This window comes from Dermacentor variabilis, chromosome 1 (genome assembly GCF_050947875.1).
Source record: "Dermacentor variabilis isolate Ectoservices chromosome 1, ASM5094787v1, whole genome shotgun sequence".
NCBI lineage: Eukaryota > Metazoa > Arthropoda > Arachnida > Ixodida > Ixodidae > Dermacentor > Dermacentor variabilis.
In genome coordinates, this window is record NC_134568.1 from 175,336,206 (window position 1) to 175,360,142 (window position 23,937).

The window sequence follows — 23,937 nt, forward strand, 5'->3', positions numbered from 1 at the left end:
CAAAAATGTCTTAAGGATCGTTCTCTCAGATCGGGGTAATTTAAACATCGATAATTAGGATAGGTGAATTTCAAAAGTTTCGTTAGCCCACTAAGATTTCATTACATATTAAAACTGGCTAAATAAAGAAAGCTTAGAGTACTTGAACTTCCTGGAGCAGTGTTGTGTGGTAATATGATGTGATAGCTTTCATGATTAAATAAGTAAATGTGTATTCCCCAAAGTTAGGACGCAACCAAGGGCAGAAAAAAGCTTTAAGACAGGAAAGAGCGTAAATATCTTCCTGTGGTAAAGTTTTTTCCCGCCCTTGGCTGCGTCTTAATTTCGGGGATTAAGATGAACCAATTAGCCCAGCAACAAGTATTGTAAAGAAGTCGTGTCGTTGTTTAGCATTCAACAGCTGTATATGTACACGGTTATCACTGCGAGATCGCTCCACTGGCAATTTCTAGTGAAAGCAACATTTCGTATTATTAAGTTAGTACGGTTGAAGATTAAATTTACGAAAGGAGAGAACTTCCAGGAGATAAGTATATATATTGCCGCGACGCCATCTGTGCCCAACCACGTTGACGATGAAGACGACGACCTCGTGTGTGCAAGCGAGGCGCTAAAGAAGGAGCCTGGACTGAGCGCTTGCCCTAATTCTCTCGATTAAATACCGCTCTCCGCTCTGGTCTCCAGTGAGCCGGGACACTGTTGGAGGTGCTGGGTATCGTATCATCGCCTAATGATAGGGACTACTCCTGCGAGTAGCCCTGCGTCCAGCCCTTCAAGACATCATCCACACGTCGAGACACCTGTGCACCGCGCAAGCCGCCGCCTGCAAGGTCTGTGCCCCGAATTCTGCCTCTTGCAAGGAACTTTGTCAGCGACCTCACCGACTCAGGAAATGGCGCTTGCAAGTCCAACACAGGTGACTGTTCAAAACAATCTAGTCCCCACTAGCTTCCACGGTGACACGTATGAAGACGCCGAAGACTGGTTGGACCAGCACGAACGCGTAGCTAAGGTCAATCAGTGGCGTCCGGACCAGAAGCTTTCCAATGTGCACTTCGATCTTGAAGGTAGCGCAAGGACGTGGTTCAAAAACCGCGAGGCACATTTGACAACGTGGGACGAATTTTGCCGTCGGCTACTTGATACCTTCGGAAGCACTGATTGCCGAGATAATGCACAACGCCTTCTCGAGTTGCTCATTCAGAAGCCCAACGAAAGTGTTTCGATGTTTGCCGAGGACATGTCTCCTTTGTTTCGCCGCGCGGATCCCAACATGCCTGATTCGAAGAAGCTGAGCCATCTCATGCGTGGCGTCAACGAACAGTTATTCGCTGGTCTCGTGCGTAACCCGCCTACAACAGTGGAAGAATTCATTAAGGAAGCCACAGTAAACGAGCGGGCGCTGCAGCAGCATTGCCGGCAATTCGCATGCCTAACTAACGATGCGCCAGCAGGAGCCGTAGTACTGACAGTGGCAGACTAGACCTCGCTGCGTCAACTAATAAGTGACATTGTGCGCGAGGAGACTGCGAAGCACACTGTGACACCGAAGGAGTTCACTGTTGCTTCGGTCACTGAAGTTGTCCGCCAAGAAATCTGGCAAGCATTTGCATCACCTGAGCCACTCCCTGAACCGTGTCCCGAGCCACGCTTCGAGGCGCGCGCATACCGCTACGCAGACGCTGTCCATCGCCCGCTTTCTACCGGGCCAGTACAGCAGTACCACCAGCGGCCACCTATTGCTGCCTGGATACAGAGGGAGCATTTCAGGCGACCCCAGCTTCGCAGGACCGACGCATATGGCGCACTGCTGATCGCCGACCATTGTTTTTTCAATGTGGCGAACCAGGGCACATTTATTGTTTTTGCCCTCATCGCCAGGGTGGCATCCAGGAAATGTCACCTGCCGCTCCGCGACAGTTTCCAGCGGGACATCCACGCTTCGACGACAGTGTCACTCGGGAACAAGGCAGCTCGCCGTCTCCGTTGCGTTATTCTTCGCCGAACCATCGCAGTTTCGCCGACGTGGTAAGAGGCCGCTCTCCAAGCCCACGGCGGGCAAACTGAAATCAGCTACCTCCGGGGGGAAGGTTGCAAGTTGCCGAACCACCTTAAAGTCCCCCATTATTACTGAGAAACGAGCAGAGTAAGCCGGAGAAACGGAACGCCGACGAATTTGTGAGTGCCGACCTACTCTTAACGATTGATGGGCACGACGTGACAGCTTTAGTTGATACTGGCGCAGACTTTTCCATAATGAGTGAGCAGTTGGCAGACCGGCTTAATAAAGTCAAAATGCAATGGACGGGCCCTTATATTCGAAATGCCGGGGGCCAGATAATGACACATACAGGAATATGTACTGCACGACTCCAGATAGGAAATACAGCTTTTGTCGCCACTTTTATTATGTTAAAAGAGTGCTGCAGATCACTCATCCTTGGAATGGACTTCTTGCGAGAGTACGGCGCCGTGGTTAACATACGGGACGGTGAGATAACCTTATCAACTAGTACAGACACGAGCCACGACGAAGAGCACCAACGTAAATCAATGCGTGTCGCCGACGACGATGTCTGCACACCACCTCTATCATGCAGTCTTGTCTCCAGAGAACAGTTGAACAAGGACGGTGTAGCCGAACAGTTAACTGCATTTGTGTCCCATCAGGGTGTTGCCATCGCTCGCGGTATCGTCAGCCTAACCGGTGGTCGCACAGAGGTACTTCTGACAAATCTCACCAGTGAACGCCGGCGCATCAGTAAAGGCACCGCTGTGGCATACTTTGATGAAAGTGACCACGTTCAACACTGCTTTGCTGTAAAAGAGGAATAGACTCCCTATACGATGCCACATGCACCCGTCGTCGACGTTGACCCAGGTTTAGCGCCGCAACAGAAACAAAGTCTCAGGGAACTGCTTGACGATGTTAAGGACTGCTTCTCTACAACGTCCCGAGTGCGTCAAACACCACTGACGAAACACCGCATCATCACGGAGGAAACAGCAATACCCATCCGATAGCATCCGTATCGCGTGGCTGAGAAAGAGGTTGAAGCAATACAGCAGCAAGTCAAGAAAATGCTAGATGATGATGTCATCCAGCCGTCAAAAAGCCCTTGGGCATCACCCGTGGTAGTCGTTAAGAAGAAGGATGGTAGCCTGCGGTTTTGTATCGGTTATCGCAAGCTCAATCGGGTTACAAAAAAAGATGTGTATCCCTTACCACGCATCGACGATTCTCTCGACGGGCTACGGCGTGCACGGTACTTCTCATCGATGGACTTAAAAAGTGGATACTGGCAAATAGAGGTCGATGAGCGGGATCGCGAAAAGACTGCTTTTATGACGCCTGATGGGCTCTATGAATTCAAAGTTCTCTCATTTGGTTTGTGTTCCGCCCCAGCCACGTTCCAAAGACTAATGGATACTGTTCTCTCAGACCTTAAGTAGAAGACTTGCTTAGTCTAACTAGACGATGTCATTGTTTATTCTGCCACATTTGATGAACATCTCAGACGGCTACGGTCGGTTCTTCAAGCCATATGGTCCGCTGGGCTTATCTTAAAACTTGAAAAGTGCCATTTTGGCTATGAAGAACTACAGTTTCTGGACCACGTAGTAAGTCACACAGGTGTCAGACCTGATCCTTAGAAATCGCAGCCGTCGCAAAGTTTTCAAGGCCTACAGACAAGAAGGCATTCAGACGCTTGCTGGGCCTATGCGCATATTACCGGCGATTTATTGCTGGTTTTGCACGCATCGCCTCACCGCTCACCTGCTTAACCAGAGAAGATGTCACGTTTGTTTGTGGCGAGGAGCAGGATGCGGTATTTAACGAGTTGCAGCACCGTCTACTAACTCCGCCTGTTCTTGCCCACTTTGCGTTGATGCACCGACAATGATCCACACCGATGCCAGCAACGTAGGTCTAGGTGCCGTCCTTGTGCAGCGGCAAGACGGCGCTGAGCGAGTCACCGCTTAGGCGAGTAGAACACTGTCACGTGCCGAGTCGAACTACTCCACCACAGAGAAGGAATGCTTGGCTGTAGTATGGGCAGTTACCAAGTTCCGCCCGTACATATACGGCCGCCCATTTCAAGTTATAAGTGACCACCATTCTCTCTGTTGGTTGACCAACATGAAAGATCCATCTGCACGTTTGGCACGCTGGAGCCTGCGGCTTCAACAGTACGACATGACAGTGGTCTATAAATCGGGAAGGCAGCACTTAGACGCTGCCTGCCTTTCCAGATCGCCGATCGAGTCGTCAGGCGGAGATCATGACGAATCCGCAGGCGTTTTAGGAGTTGACGCGGCCATCATCTCTCAACAACAGCAAGAGGACCAGGAGCTCGCGTCACTAATTGATTTCTTAGAAGGCCGCACCACAAACAAGCCCGAATTGTTCTCAAGGCACCTATCATTCAGCATACGCAACAGTGTTCTCTTTAGGAGGAACTTCTCTTCAACAGGGAAGAGATATCTACTATATAGTCGTCCCTAAAACTCTCCGCAATGAAATCTTGCAAGCTTGTCACGATGAAGCTACCTCAAGTCACCTAGGCTACACAAGAACATTAGCACGGATCAAAGAGAAGTATTACTTACCACGGCTCGCAGCACAGGTGAAGCACTGCGTTAGAACGTGCCTTGACTGTCAGCGACGAAAAGTGCCCCCTACAAAACCTGCCGGACTGTTACACCCGGTTCCAGTGCCGGGAACGCCGTTTGCATAAATTGGCATGGACCTTTTGGCCCCATTCCCAAGTGATCCAAGTGGATCACAGTCGGGACAGATTACCTCACGCGATATGCTGAAACCAAGGCACTTCCTTGCAGCACAGCAGCCAAGGCCGCACAGTTAATCGAAAACGTCGTCCTGAGGCACGGTGCTCCAGCGGTCATCGTAACCGACAGGGGAACCGCATTCACTAAAGCTTCTTTCTGGGCGAGTTGGTGCATACTTGACATCAAAATTGTTACAGCGCAAACACATGCAACCACAAGTATGGCTCCAAAGTATGGCGTGGCTGTAATTCTTTGTGATATTTTTTTAGCACAGCGCTTGTGTCCCGTCCTTGATACTTGTGGTTGCATGTGTTTGCGCTGCAACAATTTTTATGTCAAGAATCGCATTCACGGCTGAACTTTTGCGTACTGTGCTCACCCTCAGTGGCACGGCACACAGAAGGGCGACAGCCTATCACCCGCAAAGCAATGGAGTTACGGAGCGCCTCAAGAAGACTCTCGCAGACATGCTGTGCATGTATGTCGATGTGGAACACAAAAACTGGGACCGAATATTACCCTACGTAACGTTTGCTTATAATACGGCTCGGCAAGAAACAACAAGAATGACGCCATTCAGTCTCCTCCATGGTCGAGAAGTGACTACAATGCTGGATGCTATGCTTCCTCATGCTTCCAGGGATTCCGAGACTGACGCCACAGATTTTACAGAGCGCGCCGAAGAAGCAAGACAGCTCGCGCGCGTTCGCATGGCTAGCCAGCAAGACCGTGATGCCCGACGTTACAATCACCACCATCGATGCGTCGTCTACCAGCCCGGCCAGAGTGGCTTGGTTTGGGCTCCAGTACGCCGCCGAGGCCTCGCGGAGAAACTTATGCGCCGATACTTCGGACCGCACAAGGTTCTACGAGGCCTTAGTGACGTCAACTGTGAAGTCGTTCCTGACAGCCCATCCTGCTCGAGGTGCCGTCACGACCTGCCTGAGACTGTGCACGTGGTGCGCATGAAACCTTATTTTTCTGAATGAAATGGACACTCTCTGGTTCGCTGGACACCGGATGCTACCCGCCGAGCATCGGGACAATGCTCCTTCTGGGGGGGGGGGGGGGGGGGGGCAAATGCCGCGACGTCATCTGTGCCCGGCCACGTTGACGATGAAGACGACAACCTCGTGTGTGCAAGCCAGGTGCTAGAGAAGAAGCCTGCACTGAGCGCTTGCCCCAATTCTCTCGATTAAAGACGCTCTCCGCTCTTGTATCCAGTGAGCCGTGACAATATACAGCGATCAAGACACAGGTGGATTGCAGTGAACGAACGAAGAGACGAGACAAGCAAAGAACACAATAGTTCGAAATGCTAGCGCAGTGCCTTTTTCTTCTTCTTTTTTGTCCGTTCATTTTCTTTACTTTTTTTTTGCCCGGTTCCAGTCATGCACCTATTGCGTTCATCGTCTGTCACACTTGATGAACTTACCGACACAGTGTGTCCCCTTACAGTCAACTGCGGCGCTATGTCGGCTATTGCAGCCAATTTCAGCGCAGTTTTGATATGATCTAGTTGTCAACAGACGGTGTAAATGTAAACTGGAAAAGTTTGTCATGTTCTTGAATACTGTCTTTTTGTATCGACGACCGCGCCAAGCGGATCTCAAATCACTTAGCAATCGATACACGAACATGGTGATTGCTAGAGGTTCACTGAAACAGCTCACAATGACCAGCCAAGTGCATTTCGCGAAAATTCGGAGGCACAGCAAATTGCCGCGCAAGGCTATCGGTTGATGCCGCAGCGCAATAAACGAATGAAGAATTCTTTTTTTCTACGTCGAACTATTTAGCTGCCCTGTCCTATAAGAACCAACGCATAAGTTAAGTACGTGGTTTGAGCATAACTCAAGAGTTCAGATATCTTTCATACATTGATTCGTTTATTGAAATAAGCCTTCGCTTACTTTCTGCAGAAGCCCAGAAACATTTGTTCACTGCTTGCACCCAGGTTACGCTTCTGCGAGACACTTATATATATATACGATTGTCAGAAACTTCTGTTAAATATAGAATTGGCAGCGCAGAAACATGGCACTACGTTTTTGGTCACGATGATCGAGACACGTGCTGTCGTCCTCTTGAACGCCTCTGTCGTGGCAGACCAAGCCACCTAGATATCTGCACTAAACACTTACCAGTGGCAAAACTGCCCATACTGTCGCAGTTTCATTGCATGTCTTTCAGCCTTGAAAGCTTATTTGGCATGTAGTCAATAAGCACAGTGAAAAAACATACGTGTTTTGCTCTAAGAAAATTTCTGGAAGACATAGGCATCCTTTGCCGCTATTAGAAAAGGCACTCTTACCCGCCACTGTCTTAACTGCATTGCACATTGTTCATGCACATGTGTTTCCTGTGTACATTCTTTAGTTAAGGTTTGTAGAGAATGATGGGAGAGAAATAAATACATTTTCCTCTGGCACGGTCGTGCAGCCTGGAATTGGGACAGGTGCCGTATTGGTCAAACGCTCGCACGCCTACTATGTGACTGTACTAGGCTGAATGTCTAGGCTGCTAAATGCTCGCGAGTGTTTTCGCATGCAATGCACTTTGTTCACACGCTCGCGAGTTTGTTCACGTGCAAAGCAGCAGCCGGTGCTTTATCGTCTTTAACACCAACATTTATTGTTTATCACTAAAATTTATCTAACGTCACTAAAACAGTAAAAAAAATATTGGCGTTTAATGTAGGCCTTTGAGTGTGCTAGTAATTCAGTGAACCATATATCTTCGGAGAAAAAAAAAGAAAAACGAACAAAAACAATTCACGAAGACGTTTTTGCATTGCCAATTTTGCAAGAAAGCCCTAGGTGACTGGTCACCTTGCCTTATCCCAATGCTCTGCATTACTTTTCAGGTACTACTGGGGCAAAATCACAGCCTTCGGCATAGTGGGGGCCGTATGTTCGGTCATAGCCGCATGGCAGTTGCATGGAACTAAGTATCCACCCTTTATGATGCCCATCATCAGCGATGTTAGGTGAGCGGGAGCCTCGACTTTTTACTCCGCCGACGTATAATACATTATTATTTTCTTAATAAAACGGACTGCTAGGCTAGTTCGTGCATGTTCATCGCTAAACACCTAACACAAAAACAAGACACGACGGGAGAGAAAAAAGAGGGCAGTCGCCTCTCTTGTCCCGTCTTGTCTTCTTGCTTGAGTTTTAGCTATGGAGCAAGATATAGTCGTATATGTTGCTACCCAACCCACACCGAATGCTCCACAGATAGCCGAGAGATGCTTCAACCGCCATTTGAACGCACCCTGTGAGTGTCTATACTGCTCTACGTTAGAAAGGAAAAGGCGGGTGCCTACTGTTGAGCTGTTTTTATCGCGAAGTCTATCTAGGTCAGTCAGAAACTGCCACACTAAGCGATTCGAGGATATTCTAATAAAGTATTTCTACTGCGTCAAAAAGGCATGGAGACATGTAGACGATCGTTGCTTCGGAGATCCTAACATGCACTTGATACTTAATTTATCTTCTTTTTCAGCATAGCGAACAGCTACTACTACGACGTTTATGTGTGGCCTTTCCACCACGGAATGTGCTATTTCGCAGGCTGCATGGTTTGCTTGCTCGTCCAGAGATACCGCCATGTAAAGATTTCAAAGGTGATTGCCCACATTCCAGATAGTGTACCCCTCACGGCTCAGACAACTACAGCTGGACAGCACAGGGCGAGAATTCTATCGCTGTAATGCCTCAAATTGAACGGATAAGCAAATATTCATACGCGCGAAACGCAGGCTACTGCTCTTTTGTACGTCCATCTTTGTGCTTTTGAAGCATCTTTGTACTTTTGTACTTCCCTAAACAGGCGAATTCGTATTTTTGCCACTCCGCCACCAAAGGGTGGCTTCACAAAGCTTTTCGTTCGTAAGCGCTCTCTGTCATTGGCTCATTGGAAACTAATACGTCCAAGATTGCGATTGGCTAGCAGCTGCCTTTACATACAGCTTAGCTTAGTATTTCTGTGAATACACAAGAAAGCGTCTTACGCTAGAATTCTTCGCAAGAAAAGTTTGCAGGCATTCACGATGCTGGACACATTAGTACCGATGGTGGCCAATGGGTAATATCACTTTCGAACGAAAATCTTTGTGAATGCAGCCCTTAATTGGTCCCTGATCGTTTAATCTGAACAGCACGAAATACCAGCAACTTTTCGTCGTTCCTAAAAGCTTGGTGGGCGGCTTATGCTCTTACCGCTGCATATATTGTGTCTCCCAGCTAACGCTAGCGAAGTTGTTTAAAGAGAAAAATATTTTTAAAAAACACGGCGCAAGACGTGATTATAAGACCTACGCTGCTCGCTCGTCGGAGATCTGACGACCGAACGCCATAGAACTTATAATGGTACTTCGCACCGTGCTCTTACTGTTTATTATTTTCTTTTATCAGCTTGACTAACGTTAGCTCGGACACGTACCCTATACCGCAGTGTTGTAGCGGCGCTTGAAACTAGACTTTTTTTATTCGTTGTAATAAAGGTATAGGCTCTTTAGAACGAACACTATTTTCGCGTAGGCTTGAAGCGTCTCTTCGAAATAGTCGTATCAAAGTAATAAATAAACAAGACAGTCAATATTCGCCAGTGCGTTTCGACGTTCGAAGTTTAATACAGGGCTCTGTTTTTTTTTCTGTTTTCTCACAGCTGAAACAGTTTTCCATGTGGTGTCTGTGTGCAACTTGTGGGCTCACGTGCCTGTTTATCAAGTATGACTGGTGTCGCGGCCGCAACCCAACTGAGGAATGGGTAACGCTCCTGGTGTCGATCGCCAATGGATTCTGCTGTGCCGTATTCCTAGCCTGGCTGGTATTCGCCTGCGCTGCTGGCAGAGGAGGTGAGCCTGATCTGAAGTTCTGGCCAACGGCGCCTTCAGTTCGGATTTGTTCGCTGGGCTCGTTCGAAGTGTCAACATGCTGGCGACAACTTCGATTTGGCGGAGCAAAAGGACAATACAAAAGACAAAAGGAACAAATTCCAGGGATAACAAATGCATGTAGATACACATTTTCCTTACCCGCCATGGTTGCTCAGTGGCTATGGTGTTGGGCTGCTGAGCCCGAGGTCGTGGGACCGAATCCCGGCCACGGCGGCCGCATTTCGATGGGGGCGAAATGCGGAAACACCCTGGTACTTAGATTTAGGTGCACGTTAAAGAACCCCAGGTGGTCGAAATTTCCGGAGTCCCCCACTACGGCGTGCCTCATAATCAGATCATGGTTTTGGAACGTAAAACCCCATAATTACTAAAAAAAAAATTCTGTAATACTTAGATTTCTGATCATTTATATCTGCAACAGTAGACACTTTAAATACAACATACATGATAGTTATTTCGTTTAACCTAAATTTATTTTAAAAAATATTCATAACAGTTATATTTCACCGCCCGACTCATGGCTGGTCCCCCACAGTAGTTCGTACAATTTCACTAGGGAACAAGAACAAGAATATTATGGGTAAAACCCCATTATTTAATTTTAAATCATTTTCCTTCTTCAGCACAGGCGCGCTATACAATTTCTAGGAATATAAAAATATATTCACTACAATGCTTGCACAAAGAAAGGAAAATCGCATAGTGAACAAGGATTTTGCATAGCATAAATACAGCGGAATTAAATCACAATACATGCTGAAAAGAAACAAATACGTCATGAACTGGTAAATAGTAAGAATATATTTGTACATTTGAAGGACACAGTGAGTTCAGAAGCGATCGCAGTATGTATTGTAACATTAGTTAGCTCGTTTGTGAGAGATGTGCCATGTCTGATGATGACGCGTTAAGTAGTTGGCAGTGTTTTTTGTTAGGCTCGACAGCTACTCAAAGAAAGGGTCCTTTTTGCGCTTTCCCAACCTATGGTGTTTCCATAAATATGATCGTACAGTGAGTTAATTTTCTGCACGCCAAGTTTAGTAAACAGTGGTTCTGTATGGGCATCAAAGGGTGAGATTGTAATAGCGCGCATGCCTTTTTTTTTTTTGTGATGCACTTGAAGTTTCTGAAGATTTGACACAGTTGCTTTTCCCTAAACGAAGAAGCAATAGTTAATATGGGAAAGAAAAAGTGCATTAGAAAACAATAATTTTATGTGCACCGATAGTAATGAACGCAGTCTTGTTACCACTGCGACCATACGAGCAAATTTGTTAGTAACCATGTCTACGTGTTGATTCCAAGCCATGTGCTGTTGAAAAATAAATCCTAAACTTTTAATGGAGGGTACAACTTTAATAATTGCATTACCACTAATAAGGTCGACGCTAACGATATCACTCTGATTCTTTGGCTTAAACAGCATAGCTTTAGTTTTGTTAGCGTTTATATGGCGTAAGTTTAGTGAACTCCCCACTCGTGCAACTAGTACAATACAACGTTGACGTGATCAACCAATTTGCTGATATAGGTAAAAGCGAATAACATGGTCGTGTCATCGGCATAAATTATAAACTGCGTACTATTATCCACATTAACAATGTCATTAATGTAAATATTGAAAAGCAAAGGACCAAGGATGTTTCCTTGTGGAACTCCGCCATTAATAGCATTTAGACTGAACATTTGGTCCTGTATACAAACTGCCTGAGGCGAAATTCCAGGTAAGATTTAATTAGTGACAAAGATACAGCCCTGAAGCCATAAATATCTAGCTTCTTTTATTGCGATAGCAATTATATGGAAACTTCAGCCGCATTTCTGCCATCGGCGCTGGCGTCGCTGTGAGGTTCCGCATAAAGTCCAAGGGCGGTAAAATCGTGGCCGCACGCCGTATTGGCGGCGAGGAGTTACGGAGTCGCCATCTATCGGAAGCGCCTCGCTGGCGTAGTATGAGGGATCATGCGGTGCGCTCCTCATAGGTTTTGCTGTCAGCGCTCACTGAAAACAGCACGCGCGAGCTCTCCCGGACATTTCTATAAGTACTTTCGAAATGAGAGAAGTTTCTTACTGTCTAAATAGTAATCTTGGGCAAACTGAAAGCACACAATCGTTTATCGACGCTATCTCCTTACCGAATACGTACAGTGAACGCCACTGCGCGCGGTCGCCGCGATGGAGTCTCCCTAACCGGCTTCTTGCGTGAAAGGTAGATAAACGCTGAGAGCAAAGTATGTGAAATATGTTCTTATAGTGTTTGTATAACTAAATGGAGCGTAATAGAACGAAGCCTCAATGCAGCGATCGCGCAGATTCGCAGCGACCGACTGCGCGTCTGCATGCTTGTCCGCGCACTGTTTCGCTTTCGCCGTGTGCGCGTTTTCGCACCGTGCCATGAGCTTTAGGCCGCAGAATATGAGCATTTCACAGTATGCAGGCAACCATTGTCGCGTGGGCGCTATCAGAGCAGTTCAAAAATAATTTCATTGTAGAGACTTCGACGCCTACGGGGACTGTGATGTGCCGTCGCGACGATTCAATCTTTTTTGTTTTCTAAATTATTGGACGTTTCAATATTATTTCTCGAGTTGCGTCGCACTGTATGTTTATCCGTGTTCTCAGCCTGCAATTTCCCGCTGCTCCTTTTTTGTAATCCAGTGCATTAATTCATAACACAAACATGACCATATGCCATGCTTTTTTTAAATGTGCTTCTTACCGCTGCCTTTCCATTCCACTGAACTTGCGAGTATCTATAGCATCGACAAGTTCATAGACCAAACCTTCATGACATTAGTCGGGCAGCGGACTCGGGCGAACGTCTCAGTGCGCGTTTTCAGAACATCGCAGACCGGGCGCCGTAGCAGAAATCTTCCTCGCGCTGTGCTTGCTGCATACTCCAGTTGTAGCCGATGACTGTTTGCCGGTTTTATGTTTCACGAGCCAAGCTTCACGCAGCTTCTTGTCCTGCGGCTACGTGTGAATAAGGCTGACACCGGCCTCCGTTACGTGCGCCCGGGCCTGCGGCACCGAGCAGTCGCCTACCATGTTGCGCGCCCTCAAAGGCAGCCACTACCTATTGTAGTGCTTTGAAGCGTTGTAAAGGAGACACTCGAAGCGGGAAAATTTCGCCACTAAATGAGTACCGCAGCGTACGAGGGAATTTAAACTCGTTTTCAGCTCTCTTTGGCGCGCCCGAAGCAGCCGACGCGGCCGCTATGTCCACGTGATCCCTCCTAGCACGTCACGCCGACGGTGGCGCCAGCTTTTCTAGTGGTGGAGCTCGAGGCCAATATGCTGTATGTGCGAGTGAAATCGTGCGAGGGTGAGCCGGTGATTGCGGCTAAATCTCGCGCACGCAACGGAGCAAAGCGGGGAGGAAGTGCGTCGTCTTTCGTCGCGCGCTAGGCTACGGAGGGGGGGGGGTGAGAAAGGGCGGGGTTGAAAGCCATCGGCGGCGGGTACAGAGTCCGCCGCACGCTGTATATCGCGGTTTAGTTCACGTTGATGCGAGCGGCAGCGCGAAGGTCAGTTCGTTCTCTGCTGCTGCCGCGCTCACTCACTACAGCGTTTTGACAGCGAGTTCCCGCGGTCATCGAGTGAGATGCGTTCATGTTTGCTTGCGCGCGCGTGACGCTATGCTTCGTAATTTAGTCAGTATGCCTATGATTACAACGTTATACCGCCGATAAAACTGATATCCTTATTTGTATAGCTGTCCACTAAATTGCTATCGCAATCTATGCGTCGTCTTTCGGGCGAAACTGCGACTTTCTTTAGTAACGTTTCACGATTAATGCGGTCAAACGCCCTGGAAGAATCTACAAAGACACCAAGAGACAGCATCTTGTCATCGCTTTCCTGTAAAATGTGTTCTTCTGCATTAGGAATGTGGTCTCAGTTGAGCTGCTGTTTCTAAAACGAAACTGAGAAGCCGTGATTATACTGTTTCTCGCAGAACGACTGTCACGTGCCCTATCATGAATTAATTTTTCTAGGATCTTCAAGAAGACGGGCAGGACATAAATAGGCCTGTAGTTTGATAACTTGGTTTCGTCACCACCTTTAAAGACAACGCTGACTTTTTCTATGTGCACGCATTTCGGAACTGGGCATAGTTGAAAGAAAGATTGCATGCGTGTTTAAGGACAGGACAGAGAATATCTAAAATGCACTTGATGGGCCGCATCTGCATATCGTCTGCATCACAACTTTTGCTGTTTCACAGTGACAAAAATGTGCTAGGACTCTCATTTATAAATATTTGTTTTTAAGAACGTGCTTTTATGACCCGTCGATTGAACGTAATGTAAGCTGTGTGGATTATGACTCGCATTATCAAGATAACTGCGGTAATCGTTAAAACCGTCGGCCAAATAACTTCCGAAAAGCAGTTGGTCGTCAATCATTAACTCTTCAACGCATCGTTTCTGCTACTTCCAACGGCCGAGCACACTATTAAGCCTTCGCCGTATAAGATCACTCCTTTTTATGACTTCTTCATTAAATAAGTTATGCAGGTAATTCCTTTTAGTTTGTGTGAGATACCTAGGGCGCTACAACGTAAAACTATTCTAATGTGTTTCTATTCCAATCTTCTGACGTCACATTTGCGTATCCGCCGACGCGAGCATCGGGTGGTGACCCGCAGGGTTGTCTGAAGAGACCAATCAAACGCTCTCCAAAATTATAGGTACCTTTTGTTTGCTTTAAGAACGAATAACATTGCCAACACTGAGCTGCTTGTCTTATCTGATTGGCTGACAAGAGGCGAGAAGCACGCTCAAGTGGGGAGGGATTCGATGAGGGCGAGCCAGCGCATTGAACATCGATAACCGGATGAAGAGGGTGGTGCCGGCGTCTGCGATTGGTCCGCTTATCCTTACTTAGCTTGCGGTGGCTGTTCGCAAGTCGCGGAGGCATGCAACGGAATGTTAAGAATGCTGCTAAAAATTATCCTCAGCAAGGAATAGTTGGCAGAGCGAGGTCGTCAACGTGTCAAAAGTGCTCGAAAACGTTACACGGCCACGCAAGTAGCTTTATCGTACGCAAAAAAACCCGTGCTCTCCGGCAGGTGCGAGTAGCCAGTGCCTGAGCGATCGGCAGCAGCCATCTGTTATTCCTTTCGGAACAGGGCAGCCTGCGGCTGTTCAGAAAAGTAGTTCAGTTTTGTTCGGCATATTAATGTATGTTTAACGCGTGCACGTCACTTGGACGCGACGAGTTTTCGCTGTTTGTGACGTCGCGTGACAGGCAGATGAAGTGAGTGCAGCCCTAAAACTTTTGGCCAATATGCGAGGTCTAATGGCGAAAAGGCGTCGAATCAGAAATAACTATTTTTCTCTTGTTCGGCCCAACCATGCATAATCAGTGTGTAAACGTCATATCAGATGGGGAGCTATCGTGGTTTTCGTGGCGTCGCGGGACAGGCAGGTGAAGTGGGAGTGGTCTAAAAATGTTTTTGACCGATCGCGCAGGGCTGATTGCAGAATTGGAACAGAAAAGTTTGGAATAGCTTTACGTTGTAGCGCTCCTAGTCACCCTCTGCGAAAAACCCCAAATGTCTTAAGTTCTTCAATAGCACTAGCCACTAAGTGCATTCGTGTATTCTGGTGTGATGTAAGAAACTGTATCACTACAAGAAACATCACTGCGTTCTACAGTAATGTACAGTCGACAGCGAAATTTTACGGACCCACGCCGATCCGTGCCAACTGTGTATTGTGCTTCTACTTCCATGCCACACTGCCTCTCCGTGCTACCTAGCCGTGCGACACGTGCCTTCGGGAGTAGCGTTAGGCCGGAAATGAGTGCTCTTGTTTTTCGCCGGCGGATCAATTTTCTTGTGCCTCATGAGGTTTTTCCATTTCCTGATTCTCACGCAAAGAGCGCAGCCCAGCGGCCCACGCGGCTAGTATCAGCAATATCAGTTCCAATGACTCGAGGCGGAAGTGACGGAAGCGCGTCGCCACGCCTGCCGAGAAACGCGATGCGTGAGAAAGCGAAAGTTAGAGAAGGCCTCGCGCCGAGCAATACAAAAAAAAAAGGAAAAGCATAGACGCGCCGGCGAGCAACAAAAGCCCCCATTTCCAGCCTAGCGCTGCTCTCGACGGCTGCTGACATAACGGAAGGGCTGCGGAGTGGCCGTTTGGCACACGCTCGCATGATCCGTAAACTTTTGTGGTCGACTACATTAACCTAACAACTCTGTGTGTCTCTTTACTCACTTCGTATCGTGTCCTTGCGCCAATTTTCTCGTTATAAATTGTCCTTGTTGAGAAATATGTGTTGTGTCCGATGAAGATGTTACGGTTACTGCTTCAATTTAATGAGTGCTGTGTTTGCTTGACATTCCGAAAAAGGCCTGGTGTCGAGATTTCTGGCCTGGAAGGCGCTGGTTCCTCTGAGTCGCCTCTCGTTCGGCATCTACTGCATCCACGTGCCCCTCTACTATTTCATCTTCGCCCTGGCCCGTGAGAGGACATTCGTAGGGAACTTTACAATGGTTAGTTCGCTTTTGTACAATCTGTGTAATTACCTAAGGATGTTTCTCAAAATGTAAACATACCGCAGGCACGTTCGCTGCACAGCGTGACAGCACTTCGCAGCAGTAAAATATTCGGGGCCTCTCAGAGCTGTGCTAGTGCTCATTGGATGGACAGAAATGTTGTTAGCCTAGGTAGCGCATAGCAGCGTTCTGGTCATGGGCTTCGCTTAGTACACACCCCTATAATGCCATTTTTAGGCGTGCTTGCGCGTTGGTTATTTTAGTGCACGCTTATAGTATTTGCGCTAGGTAACAATGTGCGTTGCTTCACCTTCCCAAAGGCTCTTAATGTGCAAGCAAATGGCGTTAGCTAAAGCAGTCATTAGTCTGAATATATTTATCATGGTGCCAGCGATGGCCTCAGCATACCCCTCATTACGGCTGAATTCCCCCCTCGGCTTGAGGCCTCAGCCGCGGCTCGACCACAATGCTAGCCTCGTGATAGAGCATCCAACTCGTATGCTGGAGGTACGTATGCGCCCGGAACGCCGAAAGTGTACCGGTTTTTCTAATGAGGTGACATATGTGATGTTTGTTTGCCCATGGGCGTTCTCGCATAGCAAGTTTTCTTCTGTAAATATTTCGTGGTGTGTTGCAGACCTTTCAGAAACTTATACGGCCTTGTAGCAAACCATTAGCATGCAGGAGACAGTCCGGAGCTGCTGTCGGGAACGTATTGTTAAATTAACTACGAGCGCACACCTGGCCGGTGCACAACCGTTTCAGGACCTCAACGTTTAATCAGCTGTTAAGGGGAGAAATGAGACATCCGCTAAATCGTACCAATTGCTACAAAGGAAGCCCGCATGGTTCTTCGAAATAAAAGCCCCGCAGTTGAAGAAAAATTTGTCCTGGTCCGGGACGAATTAGCCATCTTAACGCAAGTAAATTTAATATGAACAGGAGCCACCTGAAAATTGTGATAATCGATATGAACAGGTAAACCTCACGAAACCGGCTCATGGACCCCCTTGTTGGTGCCACTGGAATGGCTGACAGAGAACGTGAATGTAAGACGGTCCTCGCTAAATAAGAACGATTATTTCTGTAAACTACGCATACGTGCTACACTTTGATTTAAGTGTATGAGAGAGTATATGACCCAATGTGGTGTCCTAATAAAATTATGCGCATACACATTAAACGGCTGTGGCAGATAAAGCACTACCACCAGTTAGGCTGTCAAATATGGGGAGACAGACAATATTTGCTCGACAAACTACAATGTAACGTTAGCTAATATAAAACCTTCAGTAATTGAAACTGTATTAATTTTGTTTACGGCACATGTTTCAATAACGGTATCGAAGTCGGTCAGTGCTCGAGGCATTTCCATTTAGTAGGAATCACGATGATAGCATCACTTTCCAATGATAATGTCTGGACGCAATTAGGCCTAAGCAGTGCTTTGCTGCTACAAGTGGTTCTTAAGAATTCTAACATTACCGGAAAAGAAGGCACTTGGCGTACACATTCTTCCCCGAGCCTGCGACGTCGTTGCATTTTTCAGTCGTTATACAGCGGTCTGTTTGCGAATCAATTCACTCCTTCTTCTAGTTTTGGCTATGTTGCATGTATTTTGCACCTGTTTGTTTCTGTTGGCTTACAATATTTACGAAAGTATAGATCTTGCTATTTAGGAAAATGACATCAAACGGGTCGCGTGCTGTTCAGGTGCTACTATCGCTTGGAGTCTTCGTGCTGAGCGGCATATTCAGCTTCATCGTGTTCGTGGCCTGCGACGCTCCGGTGGGTCGACTGGAAAAGATGGTGCTGATGCCCTCCAGCCTGCAGCACAAGGACCTCAAAGAACGCAAAGCCGCGCCGGCGAAGGGCGCAGCACAGAACGGTGCTCCGTCCGAAATGGTTCCTACGTGGATAGGGGATGACCAAAAGCGCCTGGAAGCGGTTGTTGCCATTGTTGACAACAGCCGCTTGTGAAATATTTGTCCAGTTTTCTTTTATGCTACGACCGCATGTTCCTGCATTTTGCGCAATGTTTATGTAGCGTAGTAACATCGGCGCTCCACTTTTTCAGAAACGCCAATGCGCAGCAGCTTAACGCCTGAATAAACATTTTCACTTTGCCTTAACGATCCCGACAGACACCACTCAGACCTATCGAAATTCTAAAGCACAGAAGCAACGGGTATGGGAATCGAGTTCCTATCTTTTGTTTCCCATTTTACTACCCTCTACTCGATCAAACTGTCTGGTCGCCATTTATCACCACCATGTAAACTAACCACCACTGTGCTACCTTATTAGAAAAAAGAGGGATATGACTTACCGTTTTTCGCGCTACAAAAAGTTGTACAGTGTTATCACAGTACCTAGTCCCTTAAAGTGATACTTGGTCATCCCTTTGTGGAAGTACATTTTATGTTGTTACACAGCATTGCAACTGACAAATAGATGCTGGTACAGATACACGAAGAAGTTCGCACAGCATGATACATGCAACTTGTTGAGGTCATAGTGTATACAACATATGTTAAAGTGCTAATCAATACTTCTCGTGACAACTAGTAACGCGGGTACTATGCCTCTTAGTCAGGTACAGCTATTCAGCAGACGGCACCACATTAGGAAGTAGCAGCGCTAAACTCGTGTGTCTAATCAAGTTCTTGGACAATACGTGTATGCATGGGTTTATTAGGCAACCTGTAATATTCGCCTCTGACATAACCGGAAAACAAAACAAAACGAACACTCAAACAAACAAACAAACAAACAAATAAGCAAAAGTATCCCTGTACTATAGAAGTATTCAATCAAGTTTAGTGTAGTTCTTTCTGACTGATTCAACTGATCGCTTTACATAATGTTAAAACGAGGGTATTTCTAGCCTGGAGAACATAGTGCATTGGGAGTGGTTCATTAACATTCCTATTCATCGATGGAACTTTAATCTCAGTTCTTTCATGACATACTACTAGGATGACGTTGCATGTTGCCTGGATACACTTCCACAGAAGGAAGTGTACCTTGTCAACTTTCTGCGTGTATCATCCATGTGGAAATAGTTTGCCCACTATAACAATGCGCACCATACCAAGCGCAGTTATCCCCTTCGCCTGACGGCAGCTCTCTAGTACAGAATGCTTATGAAAGCAACAAGCTTTAAGTGCTATAGCAAAATAAATACGAGAAAATATCATAATGCACTTTCGGGCCCGTAGGTGGTTCATGCTAAGTGTACAGCCTGAAGGACAAGAAGCGTGCGATTTTCATTCCGTCCGTCTTTCCCTCTCGCGCTGTGGATTCAGGACTACAACATCCTTCTTGAACAGCTCATCGCTACCGATGAAATGGCAATAATAACAGATATAGATTTTTAAAAATACTGTTTTTGTGTTCCTTTATGTGTTCAAACGATTTAAAACATCGGGTTAATAAATCTATGAACTTGTAGGCTGGCAATTATTCGAATTAAGCAATTTTAGTATAACAACTTAACAATTCGCCCAACTGACAATCCTTCTGCGCTGAGATTCTTGTCTTTTATTTTTTTATTTTTCGTTTATATTTTGTTTAACCAGCGTTTGGCCTTAAACGGTGGTGTATTAATTGTGCGTTAGTGCTGGATGTTGTGCATGTGAAACAACTTTCCGTAATGCCAAACACGACGCTTTAGTCTACAATCGTGTTATTACGCAAGGTTGGTCAACCAGACTGTTCATAACCTTATCTACTAATATTTATTATTTAGGATCCTCAGTTTTCTATGTCGTATGTAAGGTTACACACACTCGTAAAAATTCTGGAAACAATAGCTTGTGCAGATGTGTAGACAAAGAATGGAAATTAGAAAGTTGGAGAAAATATTTATTTACTGATGCAATGCATTACTAAATGTTCCAGGGAAGACTTTCATAGATCATATTAAACACTGAACTGCTAAGACGAGGACAAGATATTAGAGATTTAAATATTAACTAAATTTCCTAATTGCGGCCCAATTAAATCGCATTTGCTAGAAATCCTTTAATTATAACAGTTCCGAAAGAGACTTCAGGAAAGATGCTGTTCCATTACATTTTACGGCAGTATATGTACAGGCGCCGACAAAAGCGGTATACTCCACGCAGTGGGAGCCAGAGCAACGGCAAACTGCATCGCAACGCCATCTACAGGCAGCATCTGGGATCGAGACAGCCAATGGGTGCCCTTTATTATCTGCAGGCATGTCGCTTGACTCGTGTCATGTTTCGTGCTTCAGCTCGCCAAAATGCCGAGCGACGCCGCTGCAGTAGCAATCTGCGTGGAGTATACCACTTTTGTCGGTGCCTGTAGTTGCAGCGTGCATAAATGTTAGCTGGGACAAAGGTGTGTAATTCGCCGTGCATTTTGGTCCGTTTGTTTTCCATACTGCCTTGCTTCGGTTTGGAAATTACAACATATCGTCCAATGGTATTAAGAAATTATTTAATATACTTTAGGTAAATATTCCATTCATTACTGATCATAACACATTGACCTTAACGTCTGCCGCCACGAATGTTCTTTTGTCCAGTCTTGAGGACAGTTCTACTGCTGTTAATAATCACTCAAAATATATTCTGGAGAGTAGATTTCACAATACTTCAATCTCCAATCCGTACAACAAAAACAGAAATGTGGCGTGAAATTCGCCAGGATGAATACAATAATCAAGATGCTTAAAGTAAGAGAATGCATGTTATGAGTCCTCGCGGGACATCGTTTACGCTTTTTTTTTTTGATGATGATAGATGCAGTGAAATAAGTGCATCTATAAAAAACTGCACTGGAATAAGTGCGAACTGGCGCCGTCTGAATTAGACAGCTGGCGTCTGCAGTAGTAACAGGCGTTTTTGTGTGTTTACTTCCGAGAGCGCCGTCTCAACCAACATCCTCGTTGTTCTCAGTGTGTGTGAACTTGATATGTTTATTGCGATATCCTGTACTAGAGTAAGCAGTGCTGTTGCCGTAAAAGATAGCCATGGAGTTAACCGAACGCACCGCCTCGTGGCAGCTGCCGTGTGAAGCGTGCAGTTGCCAACGTCACGGAGGGTTTGTCGTTGGCGGCCGAGCACACCGAGACAGCGTTTCGAGCGCCGCAAACTGGCATGCGACACCTGTCGATAGTGAACGTAACCACTGAGATTGCAGCACTGCTGCTGGCGAAGTGGGTAGTTACATTTGCTGTCGACAGGTGACGTTGTTCTAGTGGCCAAGGCCGATGAAGTGGGCCGACGCTTCCCTGAGGAACTCGCACGTTCGGATTAAGTCTTCGTGACGACGGCGTAGGTACATCGCTCGGTAAAAGCCCAGTTAGGTCCATCTTTATGAAGCTTTCAGTGTTTCGTGTCTTACACGCAGGAGGCAATAAGAGTTGCTGGTTTTGTTGCCTTAACTTTCATAAAGTGAGAAGCACTTCATGTCATCTTTCTTGATATTTAAGGAAAGATCTACGGTCGATTTTGCCCCTCATGATTGGTTGTTTACTTTTTGTGTTTTAATCATTGAACGCACCTCATGTTCGGGTCCACGGCTTGTGACCCTCTGCCATCATATCTCACCGCCATATGATGTTGTGTTTTGTGTCATGTGTATTCTCATAAAGATATAAACAACCATTGAAACCATGACGCTATTGTGCCCTGTAGTTTCTGTGATGCTATCGGGGATAAGAGGAGCTGGCAGTTTCGTACCTACTGCATTTCAAGCATTTACCGTTATGGGAGTAACTTACTTTTTTTCTTTTTATGTTTCTTTACTTCTGGCATGTAATTCTGGCATGTAATGAAGCATGGCACCGGATATAGAATGTTCGCATCTTACAAGAGAAAATTTTTTTTGAAAAGTTATACCTGATAAGAGTAGGCCATGTGAGTTGTCGTGGGACTTCACAATTTCTTGCTCTCAAGTGTCGAAATGGTGTGCACTAAGAAATAAAAAAAATACTAGCTGTAATACCTTAGATGAATGACGAGACCCATCTGATATATTGCAAGCAAGGTAGAAAGAATGAAAAACTAAAGCAAGACGGAAAACAAGTATATTATGTCCAACATGTTGGCAGCATTGAAAATATTTTTTTGATGACAACTACGCGATCTTCTGTGCATAGTTCGTTAACTAAATGGACGCAATCACATGTTGCAAGTTGTTCAGTAGCCAACCGGACACCTAATCTGGTTAACGTCTCTGCCTTTCACCTCTTGTTTTCTCTCTCTCACTCTCTCCGCCAGACCGCCACACCTTCTGCTATCAAAAGACACAATTCAGAAACCAGCGTTGCTCGTAAATAGAACAAAATCCAGAAATGCCATGCATCTGATCAATCAAGCATTCTTTTTAATGCACCCAGGAACAACACTGAGGTTTTTGTGCTGGTGTACAAAAAAAAACACACAAAAAACCTATAACATATAAAGCAACTACGACCAAGAGTTATAGGGTAATAAATATAGAATGAGAAGAGACAAAAACGAACTGGGTAAACAGCTGCATGATGAACAACAATACAGCAATAACACACAATTGAGAGACGTAATAATATTAATAATAATAATAGTGTGTCCGGCTTGTAGATGTCTGACCTTCGCTTTTCTGCGATGAAGACACAACTGATCCTTCCTTAGCGGCGTTGAAGCACCCCCCCCCCCCTTTTTTTTTAAATTTAGACGTTGCTAACCGATGTAGTCACCGTGACAGTGTTAACTGCAACACTTCTGCTTCTGAAGAAACCTGGAGCACCTGTCATGTCGCTACTGCTCTCATCAACACGCCACTACCTGTCCAAAATTGGGCTACACCCAAGCCGCCCTACTGGCTGCAATCTGTGAATATATGGTAATGGCCTCCGTGGCGCCGACCATACATCCCTGTTGGACTTCACTGAACGTAACAAACTATACATGTAGAGCGCTCAACTATTCAAACGCGATAATCGACCCGCATGGCGGCCGGCGCATTTGGGGTGGGGACAGTGAACTGATGCATTGTGGTATACGATGAAAGCGAGGGCCTTTGTAACAAATTGCGGCGGCATTTGGCGCTACAGCGATCGCCCAGCACTCATCGGTGGCACAAAGAGCGCCGGCCGCCATGAGGGTCGATTATCACGTTTGAATCGCTGAGCTGTCTACATAATATGCATGCTTCACATGTTTTATGCCGCAGGGTAAACCTTAGGATAAAAAAAAACACTACCCTTCCAGCGACGACGAAAGATCTGTCGTTCACATCGCTTTGAGGCCTTTAGGTGAGCGAAGTTTAGCAGGGGAGAAAATCTTATCACCGCAGTCTGGTGCGTTAGCGCTCAAAAACGCCACCATGCAGTGCTGCAGCGTTTTCTTTTTCTTTTCCACAGGTCTAGTTAGCGCTTGTGACTGAGTGAATCCTGGAATCTGCGTGCGCGTGCGTGCACTATTTCTTCTTCTATACTCATATTTTTGTCCGCTGTCACAGTGTATAGTAGCCAACTGGACTCCATAGGCCAGCAAACTCATTCATGAGTCGGCTCACGCAGACTCGGACTCACACCTACTGGAATTCACCACGACTGGCTCAGACTCATACCTATTAGAATTGACTTGGGCTCACCAAGACTCCGACATACACCCACTCGCACTCACTGGGGCTCCCTCAATCTTGTGACTGTGAATCTGAGTCAGCCTCAGGGAGTCAGAGTGAGCCAGGCTGAGGTTGATAACGGTGAGTCTGCGTT

General features: G+C 46.3%; 1 protein-coding gene across 1 annotated transcript in view; it reads left to right on the top strand.

Moving 5' to 3' along the window:
- The window catches only part of LOC142588342 (nose resistant to fluoxetine protein 6-like), a 59,338-nt gene extending 37,485 nt beyond the window's left edge, over nt 1-21,853 (top strand). The window contains exons 11-15 of the mRNA XM_075699970.1: nt 7,658-7,780; nt 8,299-8,419; nt 9,463-9,652; nt 16,057-16,199; nt 17,916-21,853. Of these exons, the coding sequence (XP_075556085.1) occupies nt 7,658-7,780; nt 8,299-8,419; nt 9,463-9,652; nt 16,057-16,199; nt 17,916-18,182 (844 nt within the window). The 3' untranslated portion in view covers nt 18,183-21,853. The remainder of the gene's footprint in view (nt 1-7,657; nt 7,781-8,298; nt 8,420-9,462; nt 9,653-16,056; nt 16,200-17,915) is intronic.
- Nucleotides 21,854-23,937: the final 2,084 nt, after the last annotated feature.